This window comes from Chanos chanos, chromosome 3 (assembly GCF_902362185.1).
Source record: "Chanos chanos chromosome 3, fChaCha1.1, whole genome shotgun sequence".
NCBI lineage: Eukaryota > Metazoa > Chordata > Actinopteri > Gonorynchiformes > Chanidae > Chanos > Chanos chanos.
The window spans coordinates 25851261-25870759 of NC_044497.1; the positions used below are offsets into that span (position 1 = coordinate 25851261).

Consider the following 19499-nt stretch of genomic DNA (forward strand, 5'->3'; position numbering starts at 1 on the left):
CATAATGAGAACCTAGACCTTTCAAGTAACCTCTTTCATCCCCCAAAGAAGTAGACACTTTCCATGTTGAAGACTTTCCTGACACCTCACAAGAAACTGATGAAAATGTTATTAATTGTTCCAAGAAGTCTATTGCCTGATGCCTGATGCCATCTGACACAAGCTGCTCTGTTTGAATGCCACAGCATACTTCAGCACTGACATGCTATTTGTTGTCTCAGCACTTACAGCAAGTAAATCTGTCATTCATCATGTACTTTCTCAGCAAAGTTCATGTCCTTTGAAATTCCTGAGTATTGGCCAGGGATGTGATGGAACAGGCTGTTTGTTGTATGAACGTACTGACAACCAGTTCGTGGCAAATGTGTGATGCAATCAAGTCAGCATGAATCAACGTCTCTGCAGAACATTGCTGACACCTTATAGAGTTCATGACCCAAAGATTTCATTCTGCAGAGGAGGCAAAGAACTGCCCAATGCAGTGCTGGAGGTGTTCAGCTAATAAACTGTATAAGGGTCTGCTGATGTTTCTAGAAATATTAGGAAATGTACAATTACATATTCAGTTTGTTGTACTAAGAAAAATTATAGTGAAGTAACAAATATGGATAAAAGTGTCTTTTTGTGTCTGTTTACTTCAAGGCTTCAGCAGGCTGCAAAACATTCCATATTTTCATGGAGACCTAAGTGCACACATGCAGACACACACACATACACACACACACACACACACACCTTTGCTGTGACAGAATCAAACATTTTTATTTTAATAATATGAAACTGCACAATCCAGATAATGCTTGTTAAGAACATACAACCTTAAAGGAGTTCCTAGGATATCAGAGGCTATTACAGAATTCACATATGGGTATGAAAAAAATTCTGTCTTGAAACAGCAATCCGAAGAGCCTTTGGACCTTTATATCTTTTGATGTCAGAGAAGACAAAGATGTAACTTTACAATATATTAACCAACTGTTATGAAATCAGGTGATGAACTCAATGCTGGAAAAAAGTGACTTTTGGCCCATATGCATATTGCAGACAAAAGGCTTTAGATTTCATATACATCAGCATTCAAGAGTTTGGAATCACCAAGACATTTTCATATTTATGATAGAAACTGATACTTTTATTCACCATGGTAGAATTAAATTGATCAGAAATTAGTCAACACACTGACAATGTCACATTTTTTGTATTTCATAGAATTGTTCTATTCATCAAACTTTACATTCATCAAAGAATCCCCCATTTACAATTACAGCTTTGTAGACCTTTGGCATTCTAGCTGTAAGTTTCTGAAGATATTCAGTGGAAATTTGAAACCCACGCCTTCTGTAGCTCTTCTCAGAGGGCTTGTAGGGCCCTTTTTTCTGACCTTATGGTGAAGCTCTTCCCACAAGAGCTTCATAGGGTTCAAATCTGGTGGTTGTCCAGGCCAGTCCATCAAATACAGTACTCCAGCTTCCTGTTTCTTCACCAGATAGGTTTGCATAGTGTATAAGTATGCCTCAGATCATTGTCCTGCTGCATAATGAAATTTGCATGAATCAAGTGCTGATGACAGGGGATGGCATGATGTAAAATAAAGTCATAACCTTTCTGATTCATTATTCCTCGCACTCTGTATAAATATCCCACCTTACAAAGCAGCCCCATACCATTTCATTGCATTTCCGCATGACTGACAGAAGGCACACCTCCAACATCTCCCCATTTCCTCTACTTCTCACATATGTTCTCCTCCTTGATCCAAACACCTAAAACTTGGAGTCATCTTTTCACTGTTGCAGATGGGACTGTTATTTGGCATGTTCTATTTAAGGAAGCGGCCAGCTGAGGACCTGTAAGGCGTCCGTTTCTCAGACTATAGAGTCTAGTGTACTTATCCTCTTGCGCAGTTGTGCATATGGGCCTTCCATTTCTTTTCCTGTCCTGGTTAGAACCAGTTTGCCCTTTTCTCTCAAGACAGCAGTGGACACCTTTGTATGAACTTTTCAGCCTCTTGGCAATCTGATGCATGGAATATTATTCATATCCTTCAAACAACAATGGACTGATGTGTTTCTTGAGAAAGCTCTTTGTTTTGGGCATATTTGAACCAGGAAATGAACTTTAGGAATGGCTGCTGAAAATGGGGCTGTGCAGTTTTATGTGAATAATAAATTATAAATCAGACATTTCCAGCAGGAGGAGCAATTTGCAACATCAGTAATGTCTTAGCTATATATTTTAATAAATTTTATGCAACCTTGGTGAATAAAAGTATCAATTTCTATCAAAACACAAAAATTTCTGGGTGATTTCTAACTTTTGAACACTATATTCAACTTAAACATGCAAACTCAAACTGTGACTGTAATAGGCATGGTGATGGAAATGTAAACACCAGTACAATAAACAATTATGTGTGAAACTGGATTAAAATGCATTGTTTCACAGGGTTGTACTTTCCTGAATGATGCTTTTGATATCACTGAAGTCACAAGAAATTTATCACAGTTCATCATATTTTCTAATGAAAATCTGGTCCAGCAGTGACACAAAGTATCTATTTCATAAACAGGCAATTTCATGCACAGCCCTGGGGTCTCTTTCATCAGGCCATCACCATGAAGCCTTCCAGACATTTGAAATGTGGATGTGATGGTCAAAAGGTGAATCTTCATCTCCTTTCATTTCATACTTTCATGACAACTACTACTATGTCCATTTTCTTCTGTCCTGTGATGGATCTACATTACAAATCTAAAAAGAGGATACAATATTTAATTATACAGAAAATAGAATATACAGAAAACAGAATATATTTGGCTATGTACAGATGAAAGGCTAACTGTTAGCAACAAGGCCTCCAAATGGCCACTAAGTTGTAAATGTCCTTTTGTGTGACAGGGTTGTCCTGTGGTGTGACATCACTTACCTCAATGAAATGCCTTTAGATCATTGTTGTTCAATTATGTGGTTTCAAGTACAAAAAAATTACAATTTTCTTTCATTTGTTAGTTACATATTTCCCTTTTTTATGTCACTGGTGTGTATGCTGGATGCATACTGTCACTCAAATCTATATTACAAGTGAACTTTTCAGTTTGTTGTCGTGTGTACTTTTTTCTGAGCACTTTGTTGTGTGTGTTACCTATTACATGTTGTTATCTAAGGAACTGTGACACAACAACTTCCTCTGGGATACATAAAGTTTTATCTTATCGTAAAGGACAAAGAGGTACCACAAGAGGATGAACCATAATGAAAGCAGGAGGGAGGGAATCAAGAGAAAAAAACAAGAAAGTAAATGAACTTTTAATATCACAGAGAGAAACAATAGGTGAAGCTCCACCTCATTTTTTGACTTACTCACCTTATAAGCTAATCGAATTTTGCACTTGTGTTGTACTCAATACATTCAATAGAGGCCATTTCTTTGATTTATTAGCAGATATCATGAAAAGAAGGTCAAAAGTGAAATAAAGAAGAAAGGGGTGAAAGAAGTAGAGGGGTAGGTTATAAAGAGAAAGAAATGAAGAAGTGGGAAAGGTGGAGAATTAAGCGGACATATAAGGTAGGAGGAGAAAGGAGTGGAGGAGTGGGGTCAGAGGAGAGAGGAATGGAGGTGGAGTAGGAGTGGAGAGGAGTGGGGAAGGAGATAAAAAGAATGGGCAAGGAAACAAAATGAAAGCAGGGGAGGGGGAGGATGACAAATAAAAATGGTTTTGATTAACAGTAATGTTTATGTTGTTCATAAACATTTTCTGCTTACTCATAGCAAAGATTAAGATCCCAAAATGAGTCACACTGTTTTTATATTCAATACATTCTACTGTATTCATCTTCCAATTTGGCTTGTCTCCTGTCCTGTAGCATCATGTCACACTATTTATTTATTTAGTTAGTTAGTTAGTTAGTTTAAAATATTTTTGTCACCACGGGGCAAATTAAGGTGTTGACAGAAAAAAGTTGCTTAAAATGGTGAAATACAGGGAAGTTTTGGTGACCACTTACAGTGTAGAATGCTATAGTCCAGGTACACATCATACATTTTTTGCTTAAAATGTATGTGTGTGTGTGTGTGTGGAGAGAGAGAGAGACAGAGAGAGAGAGAGAGAGAGAGAGAGAGAGAGAGAGAGCAAGAATTCTTATTGAAGCCAGTTTATGACACTACAATATTACAATATAAAATTTAATGTAACGATCAAATTCTTCTCAGTGTGAGGTGTTGAAATTCGGTATGACTACAACTGTTTTTAAATCGAACAGCGCTCAGGACTGGAAAAAATTTTACGCGGAGCACGTGTACATCGTAATGTGTGAATGAAATGTCTCGTATGAACGAATTGCCTCAGCGTTCTGAAATTTTGTTTATTATAGGCAAACTAAAGTAGCAGCATAGCAATGTGTTTAGACAGGACACATTATGATACAGTGCGGTCAAACATCGCACTTTGAAGAAACGTACAATTTCTCGTTATTAACTAGCCTGCCGTTTCATAATTCCATTCAGTCGTACGCTTGGGCCACGTGATGCACCATTTACCAGGCAGTCAAATCCAAGGCTAAGGGCTGAACGCTTCTCGTACAGTGATATGGTCAGGGCTGCTGCGCTGTTGGAAAAACCTAGAAAGATGAACGTAATTTCCGGTGGAATATTCCAGCGAATCCCTGTTTGGCTTTATAAAGACAAGTGAACGAAACATTTGTATAGTTGTCTGCGACAGGTTCCGTTAACACCTAAATGTCATCAGTGTAATTATTACGGCCATTCACGTTATTTGAGTGTATGAGTGAGAGCAGTACCTGAGAGGAATATACTGGAAAAGAATCAAGCCCACCTGCAGAAGTGTGATCTGCTTAATAATAGATTAATTCGTCTGAGATATCTGAATGCCCTTGCAGGTAAGTTAGATGGCACCTAGTTATCGCAATGTCGTTAAGAAGTTGTTGATATTTTTAGGTTACTTTTAATCTAGTGTCACTTTCCCATCAATCTACATTTGTTCTCATTTTTTGGCGAACATCATATAACAATATTTTTTTCCCCAAAGAGTCAAAGAGTTTAATATATATATATATATATACATATATGTTGCGACTGCAGCCTGATGTGATAGTATAGGCTATGTTGATCGCGCTGCGTTAAATGTGGAGCGGAGTGCAGCCAAGAGTAGAGTATCAGATAACAGCTGCCTCTGGTCCTGAGGAGAATCTGAGGACCTTGGGGTACCACAGAGGCTGTCGCGTCCAAACGCCGTACGGCGTGAGATGCATCTATTCGACGCTTGTAGCGTCAAGTCAGCTATCCTCAGAATTAGAGTAATGTTGGTGCAGATATTACTGTAATGACTAGCATTCGTTCTCTATGCAGTACACAACGGAAGTACAGTATAACTATGCACCGCGCTCTGGACTTGTTTTATGCGAGGTATCACCTTAAAACAGCTGACGCACTTTGACTTAGATTGTGTGACTGCTTCTGTATATCAGCCTAGATCGTTGTCGCCGTGGATGTTTGGTGTTTAATTATTCAGAGTTGTAATCAAATGGAGGCTATTCACAACTCACGAAATTAATTTCAAAGTGCTTTTTAATGAGCATTCGATTTTGAAATATGGCACCTCTAGATTTTTTACGACAAGCTCAAAAGCCCTAAATCGGACTTCGGGCTGACCAGAGATAATCCGGTTAAACAATGAGAAAGATAATTGTCTTTTAGATCTCTTACCTAACATGTGAGCTGCCGCCAAATAGATCCATCCAGTTTCATTGCGCACTTTCTCAAAATAGAGATGACATGTCTTTCTGTGCCACCATCCACACGGATGAGCATGAAAGAATTTGTTTTTAAATTAAGTTTTCAAGGACGAATGTTAACTGATTATGTTGAATAAATCGAATCACACCAAATAAACATAGACTGCATTAATAACAACAACTGGCAACAGTGACATGCTACATAACATCTTAATTGTAAATTTCAGATGAATAGTTCAGTGACTCTTTAAAGTTACTTCACATGAACATATGAAATAAGAAGTTTGGGAGAAAAGAAAACAGAAATCACTACAACATTGTAATGCACATAACATTGTATGCAGATGTTTGACCTTAGAGCACAGAACATATTTCAGCAATACACTGTATGTTGAGAGTATGTGAGTGTGAGGATGTGGAGAACGAGTCTTATGATTTTGATTGTGTTGGTGCTCCTGGTTTCAGCTCCAGTGCTGTGTGTAGAAACCATCAGACGACAATGATCCTGCTGACTCCCTCCTCCGGTATGCACTCTCTATCTTCATACTTCAACCTAACGTATAAAATATGAGGCTGTGTCTTAGATTTTTACTATGTGTGTCTTAGGAGGCACATCTATTTGATTGGCTGGTTCTTTGTTATTACTTGGCTGTTTGTTTTGTTTTTATTTTTATTTACTCATTTTTAAAAGACTGTCTGAAAAACAAACTACACAGCTAAACAGGGATTTGTTGGCACTGTTGCTGTCATTGCAAAGGGGGTTCACACTGGCAGACGGCAACATGCTAGTGTGAACACCAACGTGTGTGGAAGACATATCCAAACTTCAGATTTCATTTAATCATAGGCAGACATCAAACTGTGACAAGACATATGCCTTTTTTATCTTTCTTCTTCGGAAAACATTTTGTTAGCCATTAACTAGTTTGGTTAAAAGAAGTGGAAATTTTTATATTACATAAACCCATGGCATTGTGCTTTTCCCACAACACTGACATCATCACATACTCTGCTGAAAAGACTCTTGATTTTGAAATCTTTTTTTTCCATAGATTTTAACAGTTAAAACCAATTAAGAAAATCTTTTGTCAATATAGAAAGGGTTAAACCCCCCCCCCCAAAACAGCCATTCCATTATTGCCCAGTTGTGGAAACACTTTGCTCTTTGCCCACGGCCGTTTCCAGGTAGCTCTGTAGCGCATTTACACAACTTAAACTTTCATGATCCAGTCTCATTAGGCAGTTTTCCAGAAATGCAGATGAACTTTAATCCACAGTGCACAGCCACCAGAGCAGGGATTCTGCCCAGAGGAGACTTGTTTTCTACTCTGCAAATGAATGTTTCTAATAGATAATGTTTGTTTTTATCAGTTTAACCTTCCCATTTTAGTAGCATTTAACTGCATTTAAGCTGATAACAGTGTAAATGTTTAACATTTTGCCGGTTGAATGCATTCACGAGGACATTTCCGCTGAAAATAATTACTTCCTCTTTTCAAATGGATCTTGTAATAATTGAATGTAACAGTGTATATTAGATTAATTTAGTTAAAAATCATTTCAAAAGGTATTTAATGAGCTCAGTCTGTTTTGTATCAACATTTTGACTGCACTTCAGTGGTGTCATTTGCTGTTGTGGAGGCAGTGCTGAAATGCAGTCAAAACCTTCTTTTCATTCTGAATAGTTTTATCCCAAAAATTTGATGTGTGATTCGCATAAAACATTCACGTTTGTTTGTTTTTGAAATTTACTGTTTGTAGAAGAAGATAGGGTTTTAAAGTTTCTTTAATTAGCACCTCTCGCACAGAAAGGGATTATAGTTTAGTGGTGGTTCTTGCTTTAGCAGTCTTAGAGTTCCACGTTACTACAGGTCTCTTGCTATGTATCACTACCAATGTAAATTTTTACAACAGTCATAACATTCTTATCATAAATGTCATACTTATTGTCAGCTCAGAGGGGAATTTCATGAATCTTTATTTAGTTTAGTTGGAATTCCAGCCCCCCCCCCCCCCCCCCCCCCCCCCAAAATGAAAATGAAAATGAAAATACAAGAAGTATACAAGAAGCAGGATCATTTTTATCTTATGTAGATGTTACTCAGCTTATTTCATGAAATTCCTCCCTGTTTAGTTTTCAGCAAGAACAAGATCAGTGTCTGCGAACATATTTCTACAAGGTTTATGGTTGGCAGGAATGCCTTCAATTATTAATGATAAAAAAATCTGTTTGCAGCAATCATGTTCAAGCTGTTGTCAAGTACAGCTCAAGTATCGTAATGTCCATGAGCATTGCTCCCAAGTGAGGTATCTTTCTTATTTTATGTTGTTATATTGCTTAAAAGAAAACTAACAGTTGTCAGTCATATTTTTCTTGCTGAACATGTATTTAATGTTCTAGTGAAACAGTCTGATTTGATGTGTAAGTTGGTGATATAGCAAGAGACACTATGTGGAGAGATACTTCCTTTTAATGAATTTTAAAGAGAACAAGTTAAAACCATGTATGATAGATTGAGCACTTTCCTGAATATTGTGGTGCTGGCATGTGCTGTATCTCATTGGTTGTTTTCTTTCAGATGAAGAGTCACTTGAATTCGGCTGGCTTTGGAATCGCGTGACGTTCAGGTTGCAAAACGCAATCGTAGGAAAACTTAAAACTCTTTTTGATATCTGCGTAAAACACATAGGCAGTTCAAATCAAAGAAGCTAGCTTTTTGTTTTTGTTTTGTTTTTTGTTTTTGTTTTTTCAGAGAATGTCACTGAGTTTACTGTATTACTGTCTACCTTTAGCTAATTGCCCTTTTGTTTAAAAGTTAACAATATTGCATGTGTCCTTGCATGCCGTCCCCCTTTTGTACATAAGGAAGACTGCACTTCTTGGAAGAATGTATTAACTATGTCTATTCTGCCATGTAATGAGCTGTAGGAAAAATCTGCTTGTGATAAATACATTTCCCCAGGTAATTTTCAAACCAACTGCATTGTGTTTGTAAAAAAAAAAGAAAGAAAATTATAGTATTAATATTTCTACAATGAAGTTTTTGGAAAACAAAAAATACATTCATATGTAATGGCCTCCTGCTTTCCTACTTGGTTTGTTTCAACTTGAGTTTTCACAAAGACAATGCTTTCTGTGAACTTCTGGCAAAAAAAAACTAACATCCAATCTCTCTGTGAGATCTTGATTCACACTGTATACCCACTCATTCACTTCAGGACAAAGCACTCTTTGTGTATCTTCATTAAAAACCTTTGCAGCATTTCGGGGGCAAAACCAGCCTGCACTTGGAGAATTGCATGAAATTTGCCTGCTGAGCAAGGCTAGCCTGTGTCGTTTTCCAAATGTTTTCAACTGGGATGTATTAGACTCTTTCTGCGTTTAATTATTGATCCTGTAAAGAGCATGGTGGATCAAGGTGATTGGCTTTGGAAATCGGATTTTTATGCTTTATGTGGTTTGACTTAAATAACACTGTAATGCATCTCACATTTACAATCTTTATATTTCACAAATAGGCAAAATGAATGCACGGTGTGGTAGGAACAGTATTCAGCATTATACACCTAACATTTTTCCCTAATATCAGTGTCACTCCATAAAAAAAAGGGTATAATGAAATGTGAGATCAGATGGTTAAAGCTAAAGCTAAAACTATAAGTTGACTTTGCAGTAATTGGACAATGATAACCTCTCTCAATTTAAAGATTTTAGCCTCATAGTTAGTGTGCTCAAATCTGCTGTCGGTTAGCAGTTTGCACTGTATTATACTAAAACTTAAAATGATGGACATGCTTTTTTAAAAAATGTATTCAGTGAACAGTACTGATGGTGAAACAGCTTTTTGAGTTTTGCCTCATACGTGTTTAGACTTTTTCCAGGTCACTGGATATCAGATTTGTCGTCTAATGGCTGTGTGGGGGATCGATATGTGTCGTCTAAACATATGTTTTAATACCTCACCTCCCCCATTCACAGCTCTTTATTCTCTAGCATGTCTCTTTATTTAAAACTCACTACATTTGTAAGGCAACAGTCGTAAACCGTTCGTGGTTAGCTGATGATGCGTTGTTTTGTTACGCAAGTGCTTTACTCTGAGACTGGATTGAATTTTAATCATAGAGTGAGTCATCCATGTTCGTAAAAGTGGGTAAGTCCATGCTTTTTCTCAAGTGCTTTATTAGTCCTTACCACTTTAGAATTGTTTTTACTATCCCATACTACAGTAACCTGTGTATCTGTGCAGTTTAGGGCATTCCACCTGTTATTTGTTACTGAATAATGCAATGTTGTAGATGTTTCATATGTCTTTACATGTCTAATGGGTAACACAATGATTAAGCTACATATAAAACAGCTCCTTCTCTGTTTTTCTTAATAAATTGTTTAACACAGTTTATGCTTTAGGTCCTGACCACATATTTTTTTAAAGTCTATTTTTAAGATTTTTCATAGAAGTGTTTTAGTCTTCTTCATTTTCCAATTTGTACTTTTAATCGAAGTAAAGACCCTCAATTCGAATGACGCCCTGAAGGATTTTTTTCCTACTTTTTTATGACAATTACTGTTTCAACGACAGTTTAATTAGTTAAATTATTAAGCTTCCCTGACACACTCACAGGCTCACATACACATACGCACAGACACAATCAAACTATTTTCATATGGTCATCAGTTAGCTGATGTACTGCTGTCTCTGTTAAACAGCTCTGTTTACCGACATTTGCATGGTGAGGCAAAGATATATATATATATATATATATATATATATATATACACATACAAATATTACAGTGAAGACATATTGTGTGTGTGTGTGTATATATATATATATATATATATATATATATATGAGGGTTGTCTCTGTCCTCACTTTCTTTATGAGAATGTTAACACGATGGCCTGTCATTGGTTTGGCTTTATTTTTTTCTTTTTTGCTAAAACTATCTCAGTCTCAATATGGACAGTCTCAGAGGAGAAGAAAATGATGAAAAATCAGTTGGATTTGGCCTTTTGCATCAAGTGTTTTTCATAGCAGTGGTCAGTGACTACAAACTGATCAAACCACTTTATAAGGCAATGCATCCAGAATTTATTTAGACATGTTCATCTATTGAATACTATTTGAGATTTGATATTTATTGTCACTAAAATTGGATCTTTTATTAGGTACTAGGTAAGTAGATATCAAATATGAAGCATGACAGATCATATTTACATTGTTCATCTGGAGTCAGAGTAGTTTCTTACTCACTTGACACATCTGCACCCGATGTTTCATAACAGGAAGGTGACCTTGAAATGGTAGCCACTGTCTAATATAAACTTATTGTTTCATCTCAGGCTTTTTACAGTGCACCAATAAGCTTTTCCTGAATGAAAAGGCCACCTGGGTGCAGTTTAAAGAGTTTGCTCGTAAAAATGCGGCCAACGCCTTGTCTGTGGCTAACATGGTTATGGGGATGGCCTCAATACTCTGCAGCCTGAACGGGTGAGTCATTTATTGTCCAGTGCATTTGCTTAAATTCGTTGAATAGTTTTGCTTAGACTGAAATATACCCAGATAGTACTTTGTATCTGTGAATGGTACATGGGTATCATCTGTAGCTGTGAATGATTAAACTATTCCAGGAATGTCTACTTAGCTGTGAAACACTTTTGCCTGCAAAAAAAGGTGAATGTAATGTCATGTTAAGGAAAAAAAGTCTTCTACAGTCTTCAAGTCTTTTCCCCGAACTCTGATCATCTTGTTACGTTATTCACTCTTGTTTTTGCAGCCACCAGTATGCAGCCTGCTGGCTGGTTCTAATTGGTTACCTGCTGGATTTGGCAGATGGAGCAGTTGCTAGGCGACTGGATGCATGCTCTGCTCTTGGTGAGTGAAGTGTGGCCAGAGGCTGAGCTGGAAAAGTGTGGGGGGTGAAGTTCACCATTAGCACAGATTGTGTTTGCAATTTCCTCCATGTTATACACAAAACACTGGTAAACTCGGATTAAAAAATCTTTAGACTAAGCACTTACAATACAGGTCAAGAGAGACAAATTATTTTCCTGCAGTCATATTTACTTTCATTTAGTGGAGGATTTGTATTATAAACCTCTTTCACAGCTGATGTTCATTACGCTTTTCTTTTGAACTACTTTTTGATCAAAACATTTATTTGACATTGTGTTAAGTGCAGAGAAGTGAGTCTGTCCCCTCTGCATCTGTCTCAACCAGAGCTCTCTGTGAGTCAGCCTGGAGTGAAATCGGTGGGAAGCCGTGCAAGTGTGTGCGGACAGTCACGTCCGCCTGACTGCTTGAAATAGTTTGCCTTTGGCCCCCACAATGCCCAGTCACTCAGTCCACTTCAGCTTCTTTGTACTGCCCACTGTGTTTTTCTGCAGAGCCCTTTGCTTGTAGGTGTTGTTTAGCCATCCCTTTTCCCCTGCATCATTTTTGTCAACCGAACAATCATTTTCTGATTTAGCAGTCTAATTCGAGAGGGATCACGCTCTGATTGTCTGGTTTATCCTGATGCTTTGGGCTACCGGCATATCTAGCATTGCTTGAATGCTTGACCATGGTCATGGGCATGGAATTCCATCCCGCTTGTCCAGGCCCATAGCCGAATCGGAGCATGTTCACAGCTCAACGAAAAACGTGACCCCCTCCCCTGCTCAGGATAAAGAGGGCCCAGCATTTGGGAATGTTGTTTACAATGGATGATGGCAAGCGTTTTTGGCTGACTGTGAATATTTCCACCACTTTTTTCATTTGCACGGCCTCACATTCACTCAAGAATGTGTGCAAACTGTTAGCATTGTCAGTAGGACAGGTAAAAATCAGTCCTATTCAAAGAGAGAATGCTTTGTTAATGATCTCACTGAGAAATATCTGTAATACGTATATTCTGGACCATATAGGTGACACCATGAGAAATATGTAATATCTGTAAAAGACTGTTTTTATCAGTAACTGAAGTAAATATATTAACGATTTCGTGTTTTTTGAAACGATTTGTCTGTACTGTAGGTGCCAAACTTGATGATTTTGCTGATTTCACAACATTTGGAATTGCAACATCACTGCTGCTAAGGACTCCATCCCTGCTGGACAACATTCTCTGCATGTGTTATGTCCTATCAGTGTTTGTTCGTCTCTGCTTCTTTTCCAGTGGTGAGGAAGTGATGTTTTAAAATTTCCTAATAAAATAAAGGCACTGTCACAAAAGTCCCGATCAATTTCCCATGTGTGGGAGTTTCTGAATCTCTGGCTTTATGACTGATTTTTAAGATAAAACAGAACAGATGTACAAACAGAACAGTCATAAGATCATCTTTAAACTAATAATAAAGGAAAAACTTTCTGCTGCTTTAGAAGTTTTGAGTAGAAAGCTGAGCTGTGTTTATTGTTGTCCTCAGGCATTCCATTCATGTATCGTGGTTTGCCCTGCATCTACTCGTCTGCCATTCTAGCCTGCGTCTCTCTGCTGTCAGGAGGGAACATGGCAGTACTGAGGGTTACTGCTGTGGCCATGATTCTGTTCATGGTAAGCCAAAGTTTCTACCCCCATGACCGCGTGTTGGAGAGCCAGGCCTGGAAGAAGGCTGTCTACGCTGGAGGTACACCAATTCAAATGCCATGTCTACCATTAGGTGTAGTGGATTGTGTGTGGTAATAAGTGTAGGGTGTCATCTAAAGTCAAATTTTGGCTGTTTTGAAGATGTGGGATACATAATATGAGAAGTTGTGCTTTTATTCCCCCAAGAGCCAGCTTTTCTAAATCTAGTTTTGACTGTTTGTGTGAGTTTTTAACTTGTTTTTTTTTTCTGAATTTGCAGTGAAGAGCACCCCCTAATGTCAAATAAACCAATAACTCAAATTTCAAAAAGACAGTCCTTAACATCACAAAGATATGATTCATCATACTATACACACATTTTGGATGCTTAGATTATTAAATATTTTTATTTCTTGACTTTTTTTGCAGGAATCATCATGGTTTTCTGTTCCTCATTCCCTCCTGCATGTGTGTACTACTTGCTGTGGTCAGTATCCTACACTTTGTTTCCTACAGCCTTGTGGAGTCGTAAAGTATAAGATCCTCTTGTGGCCTTTATTCGAAACACTGACTCTCTCGGCCTGAGAGAGGGCTGTCCGGCCGCAAAAAACTTTCTGCTGCTTGTCGCCATGGAGAATCAAACCACGCTCGGTCTCAGAAACTGAAAAAAAAAAAACCCTGTATGCTGTATTTTATCTTTATGTCGTTTGTTTTGTTTTTAAATGATGAACTTTGAGGTCTGAAGTAGACGACCAGAGGCTTCAGGCTAAAAGACCTTGTAAATGTTGACATACTTGTTTGTTTGTTTTTTTCACTGTTGAGGATGAGAAATGGGAAAGGTTTTTTTCTTTTTGCAGGCTGCCTCATTCATAATGTTATGTAGTTTCAGTAAATGATTAACAGCTGTGCCTTTGAAAGCTGTCCATTCAAACAACGAGGGAAGACGCCTTTGAAATCTGTGACGGTGGCTCAAGATATGAATCAAAACTGAAACAGTCAAACTACACTGACTCAAAGCAGAGTTTGTCAAAGACTTCGAGGATAGCCAATTTGCTGTGGACATGACTATTTTTTTGTGGATATATTTGATTTTTAAAATGAGAAATTATATCACGAGTTTGTATTGTACATATTTACAGCAACTGGCCTCTGAGTATAGATGACGAGTGAGATTTGGCCTTAGAAGATGTTTGAAAGGATCCTCATAGGAATTTTAAGGGTCAAAATTGGCATTTACTTCCATGTGTTTGTACTACCAGTTCCCTGATGAGCTGTGTATTTACTTGGAGGTTTTTACTACAACGACAAAACCTGTAACATTTCAGTATATACGTGCAGTATGAAAAGGTATACGCTATAATTATACTTGGTTTATTAAATACCTGATGTATGTTTGAATGATAAGAGTTTCTGTCCCCCCAGTGCCCTTTTCAAAAAGGGGTGTTGCAGGCTCAATTTTTTAGTCAGTTTCTCTCATCTGAGGGGGAAAAAAACCTGCCAAAATGTTTTGCTAGATTTCTCTGTGCACTGACTCCTGTTTTAAGGGGTGCTGCTTCCTCCCTCCCTCTTTCTGGAATCTGGAACATGCTAGTGAATGTTTAAAGGAATGATCTTCCACTGTTTTTTTCCTATGTGCTGTTAACAGGTTTCACTGGAAAGGTTGATATAATTATAATGTGTTATATACGCTCCACTTGTTGTTACCACTTTATTGATATATACAGTATATATATATATATATATATATATATATATATATATATATAGAGAGAGAGAGAGAGAGAGAGAGAGAGAGAGAGATAGATATTTCCATTCTTGCTATTTTGACAGAAGACTCAAAGAAGTTTGTTAAAGAAAAATGCTTTAAAAATACCTCAAGGCTTAGACTGATCTCTAGACAATGTGGACAATGTCATATCTATATTCATGTTTCCACTGAGGGTATGTCATCTGAGTGTATGCTGAAAAATCTATGCTGAATATACCACAGTCAGTCGGATGTTAAGGGAGAAAGTCCTGCTTTCTTTTCATACTCTGATACATCCATGTGATCCATTGCACGGAGGGGTTTTGTCTCAGCCAAGTACGCGTATGACTCCAGCAGTTTGACAACGGTAGAGAAGACAGGCCTGTCTTTGAAGTTCCACATCCAACAGTACTTCATAAGGTCATATCTGTCAGAGCCACCAAAGGGGGACAGCAGGCACAGTTAGAAAGCTGGAGCATGACACCATTAGTTACGAAGTAGTGTAATTTTGGATGCTTAAGCACACTGATAATTGCGACTATTGTTGTCACATCAAGACAAAAGTAGACAATGAGAAAAAGGAAAATAATTAAATAAATACCATAAAATAAAAAAATAGATTTTGGTGTTGTTACTCAAACAACTAGCTTTGTTTTGACTCACAGGGGCACACCGCAGTCTGGGGGTCTTTTCATTCGATAAGCTTTCTGAAGTTGGGGAAACACATCTAGTGGCTCCAGATCTGGGTATGGGGGGGAGCCTATAAAACAGAAAATGACACTGTAGTTTGGATATAGACTGAACTGAATCACTCCAATCTAAAATAATATAGCTCCAATTCCCCTAACAACTGTACACTGCCCCCATCCCCAGTTCCGATAATATCAAAAAATGCCTTTATTTCACAGAATGAAATAAAATGAACATGTGAAAATGAAATGATCAGTAAAAGTCAGTCCAGATAGTTAGAACAGGGGATAAAGAAACCTAGCGTCACAACATGAATCAGGAATATTTTGCCCACTGAGCACTGAAAATGTGCCCTACCTAAGGTAATGAGTTCATAGAGGAGGATTCCAAAAGACCAACTGAAAAAAGAAAAAAAAAAAAGAAAAAACGTCTGAATGAACAATACATCACAATAATCCATTCTGTAGAATTATTATAAATTAGCCCCATTCAACTACAGGTTCAGCACTACAACTGAAAACAGGAAGAAGCCATAAGAACAAAAGAGTGAAAGGAAGAAAACTTCAGCCCAAATGTGAGATCACCGATTTTCTAAAATTGAAACTACTGACAGATAGGTCTGGTCATATTAGATATAGGACCCATGACACACAGACATACACATCACTTCTGTCCGTCATAGAACGCCGCATAATTCTCTCTGGTGCCTGCCATTTAAGGGGCACCTTGGCTGCCAACTGCTTCACCGCCTTGCCCCTCTGCCGGGTTTCAAATGCCACATCCAACCCAGAGACTTTCACACTGAGGCCTGGTCCAATCAGGATGTTTCTGGCAGCTACATTGCCGTGTATCAGCCTATGTTCTGACAGCAAATAGTCCTGGGAGAGAAGAGACCACCCGAACCTTGGTCACTGAGTCTACGCAGAGATAAACATTGAATGACATTGGTAAACCCAAAAAGGTGTGTCTGATTTTTATATTTCCTCAAAATAATTAGAGGAGCATGTTTACATTGTTGGACTGTGTTTTGTGCGTGAGAACATCATATAAAGTTTTGATGGTCTAGACTGCATTTAGACAGCTCAAGATCTGAATTACGACTTACCAGACCAGACACAATTTGCCTAGCAACAAAATACACAGACTTCTCTGAAAAGGGCTGTAAATCATTCAACATCCCAGATTCCTCCTGCGGGACAAGAAACAAAATGAGGAACATAATGAGAGTTACAGTTTTACAGTTTACACTTTAAAGTCACACAGGTTCTTCCCACAGATCCTGGTTAAAACATTTTATACAGCACTAATAGCTAGTATGTTATCATATAGAGTCTCACATTTCGCAAACTCCAGAGAAAATGCAGGAGGTTTCCTGGGCTGTAGGCCTCCAAAACCATATACATGGGCACTCGCTGTGTCTGGCAGTAAAGGATTTGCACCAGGTTCTCATGTTTACACACTGTTGCATAAAAGTGGGCTAAGGCCACAAACTCTTTAGCCTCTTGCTGGTTTGAGCAATCTGGAAAAAGTAAAACCAACACACCAGTCTTAATTAACATTCAGCAGAGGACATTTCTTGTTCATAATAACTCCACATTTATGCTAAACACAGTTCTGGGCTACTATACCCCCCACTGGTGGCTTCTAGTAGCCCATACTGAGTTGTGCCTCATGTAGCACAAGTGGGAAAATTTTGAAAACGTTTCTCTCCAATTAAGGTTACTGTCTCTCGTTGGCTTTACTGAGCATTTGTTTATGCTTGATTTATGATCTCTCCTCATTTTGTCTTCCTTCAAAATTGAGGTAGTTTCTTTCTTCAATCCATATCCTCTGTACAAACAGGACTATTGCTCTTTGACAAAACTAATTCAGTCATTCATACAGAATGAATGACTTCACAGGGCCAGCCAAAAGAGGGTGAAACAAACCTAGAGCATAGTTATGCTCTATATTAAGTAATCACTCAGTTTAGGCTAATTTAGCATATGGGATTCTCATTTCTCATGGTATATAAGGCTGCCTGAATGCATTTTTAAAAATTAAATAAACCTCTAAGTGTCTTAATGAGAACAGCAACGGAGATGCCGTGTCTTCTCAGCAGGCCTTTGCAAACAGGTCCATAACGTCCCAGCCGTAGGAACTCCACCTTCTCCAGAACACAGTGATCAGGGATCTCCCATGAGCCCAAGGCTTCCTGCCCAGGAAACAGTGTCCCTGAAACAGTGCTGAAGGACAAAGCCTCCTGGCCTGGGGAACAGCAAATTTAAAACACGGTCATAGTCTATGAAAAGCGGAGCGTTCCACCTACTGAGAATACAGAACTTAATATTCAACGAGTTATACGCTGAGTGCTCAAAGGAGTTACATTATATGGAAAAATGGAAAAAAGTACCAAATCTGAGAATAACCAAGTTTCAATTCTGAGACTAACCAAGACGGCAATTAATATGTGTTTCTATGTTCTGAAAGACCTGTTGGAGTCTCTCTAAACCAGGTCAAAGACCTTGTGTTTCTAAAAAAAACAAAAAAAAAAAACAAAAACAAGTTCTCAGAAATGAATGTTTATTTTACCAGTTCTGCTTTGAGCACAGGCAGTGGTTTCCCGACACTTTGATCTCTTATACAAGAAGCTCCACAGTATCAAAGAAACAACCATGGCCGTGCTGAGAGCCAGGAGGGAGGGTATGAGGATAACGGCCAGTTGACCTGATCCCTCTTCATCTGATGTGTACACACAGAGAAAAGAAAGTCGACAGCCATATCATTAACAGTCACAAAATTAGAACTTATTGATCTGTTTTCAATAGGACATGACATTCTGTATTTTCGCCACTGGAAGAGAGATTCACAACGGGTGTCAGCTTTCCTGTGAATTTGGGTTATTCTGACATTTGATATTGTTTTTGACATTTATTCATTTTACAGACACACCTGTAGCTTTATTTAAAAGTGACTGAATAACTGAGGATACTTTATAATGTGAATGACTTGCCCACGTACCACAGAGAGGGTTTGATGTGTTGTTGCACTGGAGCTGTACAGCCATGAAGGTCAAGCATTTCCCACGTCTGAGTTATAGGGATATTTTGGCAGAATTAAAGAAGAGAATATCAAACATTGGGAAGCCTACCGAAGTGACTCATTAAAGAAAAAACAAAAACAACAACAATATATACATTTTGAACATTTTTCAGACCTGTCTCACAAACATTATGTCACCTGGATCAACGAGAAGCCAAAGGGAAAAAAAATGAAAAAAATTTTGTAAGGAAGACGGAAGAGCCTTTTCGTTTTAATAACTCTGATATCTTGTGCATGGTATATACATGGTAGGTAGTGTAGTTAGCACTGAAAACGTGGCAAGCTAAAACTGACATGCAAAATTAACGGTTCGCAGCTCAAACCCCGTATTACGGACAACTCAGGTGCAACTCATTTACCTGCCTGTAAAAAGATAATAGCCCTACCTCACACAATTCGTTTGCAAATGAAAATGAACCGCTGTTTTTGACTCGGAATTGGAAAGTGGGAAACCTCCGCCTGTGTACCCCTACATGCTGACTTTTGTCTTGCCTTTGAGAGCGATGACCATCTGGATGGCTGTTGAACACCTTATCTCTGTTATTCATTAACTGAAATAAGCACATGTTCAACCGTCATGTACGGCTTATTTACCTTTTTGACATTCACAAAGCTAACACTACAGCTAACTGAGTAAAGGAAAATTTGTGCACTATGACCATTAGTACATTTCCTGTCAGTGAAA

The 19499-nt window shown here is 38.1% G+C and overlaps 2 protein-coding genes across 2 annotated transcripts; one reads left to right on the forward strand and one right to left on the reverse strand.

The window, feature by feature from the left end:
- The first annotated feature begins 6250 nt into the window (after positions 1-6250).
- tmem269 (transmembrane protein 269) lies at positions 6251-13901 on the forward strand. The gene is made up of 6 exons (XM_030768013.1): positions 6251-6275; positions 11096-11243; positions 11530-11627; positions 12768-12911; positions 13157-13357; positions 13726-13901. Exons 1-6 carry the CDS (start codon positions 6251-6253, stop codon positions 13833-13835), a joined length of 726 nt encoding a protein of 241 aa, XP_030623873.1. The 3' UTR covers positions 13836-13901.
- Positions 13902-15075: 1174 nt separating this feature from the next.
- si:ch73-206d17.1 (tyrosine-protein kinase STYK1) lies at positions 15076-19327 on the reverse strand. The gene is made up of 10 exons (XM_030767994.1): positions 19201-19327; positions 18734-18801; positions 18305-18454; positions 17783-17980; positions 17071-17252; positions 16839-16922; positions 16394-16611; positions 16091-16131; positions 15707-15803; positions 15076-15470 (listed from the first exon to the last, which is right to left on the reverse strand). The coding sequence occupies exons 2-10, from the start codon at positions 18777-18779 to the stop codon at positions 15287-15289; spliced, it is 1200 nt and encodes a 399-aa protein (XP_030623854.1). The 5' UTR covers positions 18780-18801; positions 19201-19327; the 3' UTR covers positions 15076-15286.
- Between the last annotated feature and the right edge of the window lie 172 nt (positions 19328-19499).